The sequence below is a fragment of the Ptychodera flava genome, chromosome 16 (assembly GCF_041260155.1).
Source record: "Ptychodera flava strain L36383 chromosome 16, AS_Pfla_20210202, whole genome shotgun sequence".
NCBI lineage: Eukaryota > Metazoa > Hemichordata > Enteropneusta > Ptychoderidae > Ptychodera > Ptychodera flava.
Genome location: NC_091943.1, coordinates 39,949,648 through 39,957,707, shown reverse-complemented (window position 1 = coordinate 39,957,707; position 8,060 = coordinate 39,949,648). Strand labels below are relative to the sequence as shown.

At 38.9% G+C, this 8,060-nt stretch overlaps 1 protein-coding gene across 1 annotated transcript; it reads left to right on the top strand.

Moving 5' to 3' along the window:
• The first annotated feature begins 4,944 nt into the window (after positions 1-4,944).
• On the top strand, positions 4,945-7,039 carry LOC139114014 (melatonin receptor type 1A-like). Its single transcript, XM_070675488.1, has 3 exons — positions 4,945-5,140; positions 5,320-5,613; positions 7,005-7,039. The coding sequence occupies exons 1-3, from the start codon at positions 4,945-4,947 to the stop codon at positions 7,037-7,039; spliced, it is 525 nt and encodes a 174-aa protein (XP_070531589.1).
• The last annotated feature ends 1,021 nt before the right edge of the window (positions 7,040-8,060 follow it).

Here is an 8,060-nt window from a genome sequence, read left to right as displayed (position 1 = left end):
GCATGACAGGCGGTAGACTCGCAGGCGTATGGCAAACAAAGAACTTTCCTGAAGGCGTCTATAGCATATATATAAACAAAACTCAGCTCTTTACTGACTCAAATACTCACTAACCCCATCAAAACCAACACTGGCTTGAGATGATACATCTTTCTTTACAGTCTGGTTACCCCATCCATTCAGGTGAAAATATACACAAAATCAGCATTTTTGGACTTTTAAAACATAATAATAGTCTAAATCTAAAATGAAATATCTAAATCTAAACAATTGAAATAAAGAGGGACATTTTTTGTTTTCATGTGAGAGCGAGTAACAGTTAACTGACTATTATGCAAAATATTTGACCACTGTACTGGAATATCCAACCCCTACAGGTTACCTGTGTGGAATATTTGGTCATGAGAAGTACGATGATTTTGACTGTTAAGCCAAAAAATATAATTTTTCTCGTCCTAGGGTGGATTCGAAAATGATGCATTTATGCATGGCAAATCCCTCCCCTTTTGAGGGGGTGATTCAAATATGCCAACCATAAAGTAAAATGGTTGTCACTGAAAGAAACAAACCTGAGGGACATCTCAGAACATTTATTGAACATATCAACTCATCCATAGCACGAATTCACATGTAGATGTTATGTTTCTGCTAGTTCCATTTTCACAATTTACAATGTACAATAGTGCAGATAATATATCCTGGGATTGAAACCCAGGACAAGTCCAAATTAACATTTTGTTTAATATCAGTGCGTGTTTTTATTTCAAAGTTGACACAGCATGCACTGTTTAAATGGCAATTAAGCGCATTGTTGTCTAACAATAACAAGTCTATTGCTCTTTCTATTTTTTCATTTTCATAATATTTCTTTTTTTTAAAACTTAAAAAATTGTCACACATTTTTTCATATTATAAGCGTATAAGTCATATTTGCCAAAGCCATACAATATTCATATAGAAAACTGGACAAGTAGAATTCTGATGTCGGTCCATTCTTAGTCTATGACGCAAGAGTCTTGACTTCAGGCTTTAGATAATCATTTAGCCTAAAATCTAACGAATCTAGTTATCATATAATATTTAGTTATCAAATGTCACGGACTACACGTCTGGTATATGGCCATCTTGTAAAACGCTGCCTCTTGGCGCTGGCTAGCCACCCCTTTGCAATAATTGGTCCTGCCGTGCCAGGTAAAACAAATCACAAAGTTCTGGGATGTTGCCATATTGCATACTAATATACACACACTTCGCGGGCCATGTTTTCTGAAAGAGTAAAACAAAAAAACTTGTTCATATTTCATGATCTCTGATAGGCAAATTAGATCTTATTTTTAGCCCTGGACATATTAATGGAACATTGTCCCGGACGCTTTTGCACTTAGACACCCAATAGAAAAAACCTGGCGATCACACCTATGAGGTGCAACATTTGCAACTAAAAACCTGACCAGAAAAAATACAATAGTGATACGAAATGCTAGACTTTAATAAAACTTCAAAAGCACTAGAGAAAAAAAAACACATATTAGCTGATCAAAAGAACCTGATGACCTTACAGCATGGTTTCATCTTTTATTTACACTCATACTTACAGGCGGCTGACTATACAGATCTACTCATACAGATACTATGCCTATGGTAGGTTCTCTTGGAGAGATTATTTCAAATGATTGGCCAGGTCTCATCAGCTACAGCAAAGTATTTTTAGTATCTCCCTTTTCTGTGTTTGGTATTTGATTTTATTCATTGAGAGTTTAAACCGTTAGATTAGGCTAGGCACGGTCCCTTCAGGACCGTGGATTAGGTTAGATTTAAAACCGTTGTCCATGATACAAAGCACTGGCCAGGGCAGAGGCGCTTCGATCGTCACTGATGCGAAACCCCCACGATGACGATACAATATGTAAGAAGTTGTATTATTGGGGTTTTGCGAAGCGAAGATCGAAGCGCCTGTGCGCCAGGATTTCCATAACATTATGTCATGCCAAGCCTGCTTCACATTCCAACAATGAGTTCGGGGCAAGAGAAGTCCCAGCCGTGGCAGTGCTTGTTGCACACTTCATCTGGACTTTAACTATTCTTACAACGTATAGTATAACAGAAACATAATATCAAATAAAGCAATGATCACATTCTATACTGGACTCAAGATAGCCTTCTATCTATATTAAAGGCGTCACCCGCACCGAACAGAAAATTCATAACATTATAGAAATAACGGGCGACGCGCTGACCATTAACGTTTACATGTATTTGTGGGCAAGGGCGAGAGGAAAGCCAAAAATTAACGGGCGAGGCTTGCCGAGCCCGTTAATTTGGCTTTCCTCGAGCCCGCGCCCACAAATAAACGTTAATGGTCAGAGCGGAGTCTGTTATTTCCATTATATTATCAGAGAACACAAGAAAACCGTCAAAATTTGCGAAAATTTCAGGAGCGAACGACAACTGGGCCCCAGAAACTGAGCAATAAGGGACGCACTATCACGCGCACTGTAAAAAATTGGCAAATCCGGAGATGTTTTTAGGAAAAAAGATCTCAACTTGACCTACAAGTGCTCCATTTTATTTTGTGATTGATTATGATTTACGTTTGAGGTGTAAAGTTACGATACTTTGAGTTGTTAATCTTATTATTCATATTCACGGGCATGTAAACAAACCATTACTGTGTATTTGTGGTCAGTCACGTGGTTCAGCTAGACCAATCAAAATGCGACTGGGCAGGGCATGGTAATATAATACTCTATCGGACTCATAGTCACAACCCACGGCACCAACTAAACCTCACCTTAGGTACCGTTCAGTTTTTACGGCCGGGGGGTGGCCGGCAAAATCCAGGGGGGGGGGGGTCATCAAAATTTTGGAATCCGCAAAGGGGGGGTCATCGCTTTTTCACTGGTAGGAAAGGGGGGTCACCACATTTTCAAAAACATAATACCAACAATAAAGTTCACTTTATGCCATTGCCATGATCGACCCTCTTTACCGGCAGGCCGCCTTCGGCGGCCCACTACAATAAATATACATTATGTATTACCCATGACCCTCTTAACAGGCAGACGCCTTTGGCGGCCCACTCCAATTAGGTTTACTTCATGCAATGGCCATGATCGACCCTCTTTACCGGCGGGCCGCCTTTGGCGGCCCACTACAATAAATATACATTATGTATTACCCATGACCCTCTTAACGGGCAGACGCCTTTGGCGGTCCACTCCAATTAGGTTTACTTCATGCAATAGCCATGATCGACCCTCTTTACCGGCGGGCCGCCTTCGGCGGCCCACTACAATAAATATACATTATGTATTACCCATGACCCTCTTAACGGGGCAGACGCCTTTGGCGGCCCACTCCAATAAAGTTCACTTTATACAATGTCCATGGACATGAGTTGTCTATGGAAATGAAGTTAAAAATTGCCTTACAGTCGTCCTAATTAACAGACGTTTCAATGGATGTGGCTGAGAAGTTTGTGCACTGGCATCTCTGCTACACGAATAAAGTGCGCGGCGTACCGGAGTTCAAATCCAAACCATGCGGATAAATTTGACATATGGGTTTTAGTTATTTTTAAGCGGGGGGGGGGGGGGTCATCAATTTTTTTCGTCTGACAAAGGGGGGGTCATCTTTTTTTCACGAAAAATGCAGGGGGGGTCTATATTTTTTTGAACACCGGCGACAAGATTTTGCCGCCCCCCCCCCCAGCCGTAAAACTGAACACTCCCTTATATAGAAGTAAACGACCAAAATATAAATTTCCCATGTTACCTATCTCGTTTCGCCTTTTTCTACGTCACGTAGCACTTATATACTATTGTCTGTAAAGAGACACCATCTTCTCGTTTTCTAATTTGAAATCATGTAGAATGGCGTTACAGAAAATTCTGACCACCTTTCTTTTATATTTGTGCAAGGGTATTTTACTGTCAATTTATATCTTCTTTATCGTAAACAATTCATATTATTTGCTGTGTATGCACTACACTTAAGTATTAGTGCATAATATCAGTTGCTTCTCTCGTGAGAACATGCTACCCAACAATTATCTTATTATCATAAGACCTGATTTTTCTATATAGAACATATAATTAAACATTTGAAATCCCAAAGTTGTCATGTTGCCGATGACGTCATCAACGAGTTGCCATTGAATCATATTTAGCGTGCGGTGTTCGATATACGAGGCATCATTTGATTTGCCAGGAAACGGCAGCTCAAGGTAGTATGTGCCTCGAAAGTGAAAGTATCAACCTTTTGCTCAAACTTCACTCAAGGAATGTTTCAACAAATCCCTTTTAAAACCAAGAATAAAAATTAAGGTCACCTGACAAATTTTGGTAATATGGAGAACTTGAAAGAAATTACCCAAGATGTATAGATATTTTAAATTAAAACTGGCCGCCAACTCTGTGTTACCTCTATAAAAAAACCCAAAAAAATGTTCGATTTTCGAAAAACTAAGACTTTGATCTTTTTACACAATGAGCCATTTGTTTCATTGAATGTCAATTGAAATAAGCTATCTACGACACCAAGTGTCTATAAAAAATCATTTGAAGTCCAACAATGAATTTTTAGTTGGCATATACTACTTTCGATAATGTTCTGATATCAGCCCGCAAGGAATTATGAACAATATACGTCGATGTATTGTGAATTTCTTAGAAAGATAAGACTCGGTTATTATGTGTATGTAGGGAAATTTTTATTCAATCAATAATACATGGCAACACCATATAAGAAATACAAAGAATTCTGATAAGCATATGAAATGCTATTTTAGTTACTTAATTCTTAATATGTGCAACCGCTGTGCGTACAATGTATGTCACACAGTTGACAGTTAATCGTATCTGTCGGAGCAATTTCTTTTCTTTGACGTGCGTCAAACATTAGCTGAACCCATTAGTTTGTTTTTGCCTGCGGCACTTTAACAACATGGCTGGCCCGCACGACTCCGGTCTTGCCGTAATCGTCGCAGAAACGATTTTATATTCTACCATCGCCTTCCTAATTATCAGCACTAACTTGTTGAACATTGCTGTGCTCAGCAGAAACAAGATTTTATCAATCGGAGGTCGCTGCTTCATGATGTCACTAGCAGTTGCTGATCTTGGAGTGGGATTGCTGTTCGGTACAGCTTTGGTTGGATGCGTGACCCGGAAAGCTTTGATTGATTCTGTGTTCTCAGTTTGTTTTGTCTTAGGTGCCCTAAATCAAATCGTATATTTTCAGCATCCACTATCTCCTTGGCACTGATCGCTGTGGACAGATACCTTGCCATCTCACGACCTATTTATTATCTCAATGTAGTGACGAAGAAGAAAGCAATGGTTGTGACTCTTCTAGCGTGGATTGTGTTGACGTTGTACGCAATCGTTCTTGGATTGATCGACGGTAACTTCTACAGATACAATCCTAACACCTACTTATGTACGCCATTCTACGACAGGCGACAAGTGGTGCTCGTCTCTTTGATTACCCTATGGATTATCCCATTTGGACTTATCATTTTCACCTACACTCGGATTCTTGTCTTTCTGAGGAACCGCCGCAGACATGTTGGCAATGAAGTGGTCCGCCATGACAAGCGTGACAACTATCTAGGTAATGGCTCTACAAACCAATCAAGAATAAAAGCAGTGAAAATGTGCATCTCCATAACAGCTGTATTCTTAATAACATGGGTTCCTTATGGAGTGTTGTTGAGGTATAAAAACACGTCCGGAAACAAAGCTGAAGACACGTCTCGCTGGATACATATTTTTGTCGTCTGCTTACTGGCCTCAAACAGTTTCTGGAACTTTGTCATCTACAGTGCCATGAACAGTTCATTCAGGAGAGCAACCTTCGTTCTGTTAAACAAGTTGTCATGTCGTAAGAAAACGTCACCTGTAAAAAATATTACCATTAACACTGGTGAATCTGCGAGGGGTTTGTAGACATGGCATCGGAAAGAAAATGAGCTATATTATAAATGGAGTTTTCGCTTTCTAATTTTATAGCTCATATATCAAGGTCAACCCTTTCTTCCTTCATGTCGTGCAAGTAACTTCTTCACATAACGGTGAACGTTTTCTTTTCAGCGCGTTGTGGAAAGCCCGCAAGATTTTCCTCGTAGACTTTAGATAGGGATTTTCAGAGTTTAATCGCAAGATCTAAGCGAAGTAAACCAACGTGAACAAAGTTTACAATCGATTAGCATGGTAACGAGCATAGTATTTACAGCTTTGATTACAGAAAGCACTATCTGTGAAGCAAGTTTTGTGCCGGACAAGCTCTCATAGCATTGCTATAACCACATGCCAACGGTGAAACATAGATTCATTCTCCTTTCATCGGTAAAATGAAAAGAATTTACTGAGAAAAACAACCCGTTTAGACATTTTTACTGGAGATCATCGATTCATATTTCAAAAGAAAATTCTAAGTATTGTTTTAACTTGACATTGTAAATGTTTTTGTGTTTCTCTTTTAAGAAACTTTTTCTTACGTTTATCCAAAAATGTTGTGTATTCAGCTGCAAAAATAAATAAGACTTTATAAAAGGAAAAGTGGTCTACTTTATGAGTTCTAGCACTTTTCGTCGAGCTGTAATTGCATTCAACCATCAAAACAATCTCAGCCTATAGAAAAATAAAAATCTAAACACACTTTGATAAAATTCGAGGCGATACATTCATTTACACTGCTGTAGCTATTCTAGATACTAGTAGTAAGCTACACGGACACAGCCCTGTTTTATCTGATCAGAAAATGTCAACTCTTATATATAACTAGTGAAATGTGTATTTCTCGGCAAAAACAAGGCCATTAGAATGTTTTGCAGTCATAGCGTTGTACGTGGATCAGCGCTTGTACGTCGGGCTGCACATTTCCGTGTGATATTTTAAATTAATAATTTTATGTTACCTAGATTGATATAGAATATCCTTCCCTTCAAGATAATGATCTTTCCGAGAAAGATGAATCTTCAAAATGCTTATGCTGTATTCCAGAGGATCCAGAATCTATAGAAAGTGAGAACTCTTAAAGAATTTTGAAGGTTAATGAAAAATCACTGCATGACATTAATACATTACTCTACACTTTGAAAATTAACTTGAATTTACGAGGATAAGGCACGTTTGCTGAATGTTTAGTCCAAGTATTGTACATCAATTACAATCTATTGAAAAGATAAAACAGCAAGTGCCGCTGTACAAAAGACTGTGACTAGACAGACCACTCAACATTGGGATATGTCGTACTCTTGGAAAGCTGTGAAATAAGGACAAGTTCCACTAACCGTTTCTCCATTTGTTGCGCAAACTTGCTAGCTGCACTGGTTGCTACACAAGCTGCGATAAGAGGTCAGTCATTTCGGGAAAATACTTTCAACGTGACTAGCCATCCTATTCCACGGTAACGTGACAGCCCTTAGATTTAAACCATCGGCTGGCTATTGATTAATTAATTCTTTTTTTCAGTGCATGAGTAGTACCTATGTGGGACTTCCATAGTGCTTATAAAAGTACACATGAAGTAATTATCCTAATAGTTAAAGGAACCGTCATTATTTTACGGCTTCGGGGGGGGGGGGGGGGGGTCTGAGGACTTTCATTGGAAACTCCGAAACTTCGAGTACTCCACCCCACCCCCGCCAACCATGATGAATTTGAGTAATCCCCCTCTCTAATTCAGAAATTTTGACTTATCCCCCACTTAGAAAGGTTAAATACAATACATGCATTTGTAAAATTTCCAAAAACTCAGCAATATTAAAGACGTTTCAAATCCTGATGTACCCTGTTAGATTATCATCGGTTTTCTCATGACGTTATAAAAGGTGAAATGAACAAAATGAAATTCAAAGTAACAACGAAATACAGTTATGAAAGCTCACGCTATAACCAATATCCAACCATACGACCAGTGTTTAATTTGGATGGGTATCATGACAGGTTTTTATCTAGAATATCTGACTGGGCAGATGAAAATACAGGGGAGGGGAAAAGTGTCAGAGGGGATGTGCTCTATCTGGCATGGAAATTTTTGAGAAATTAATGTGTAGA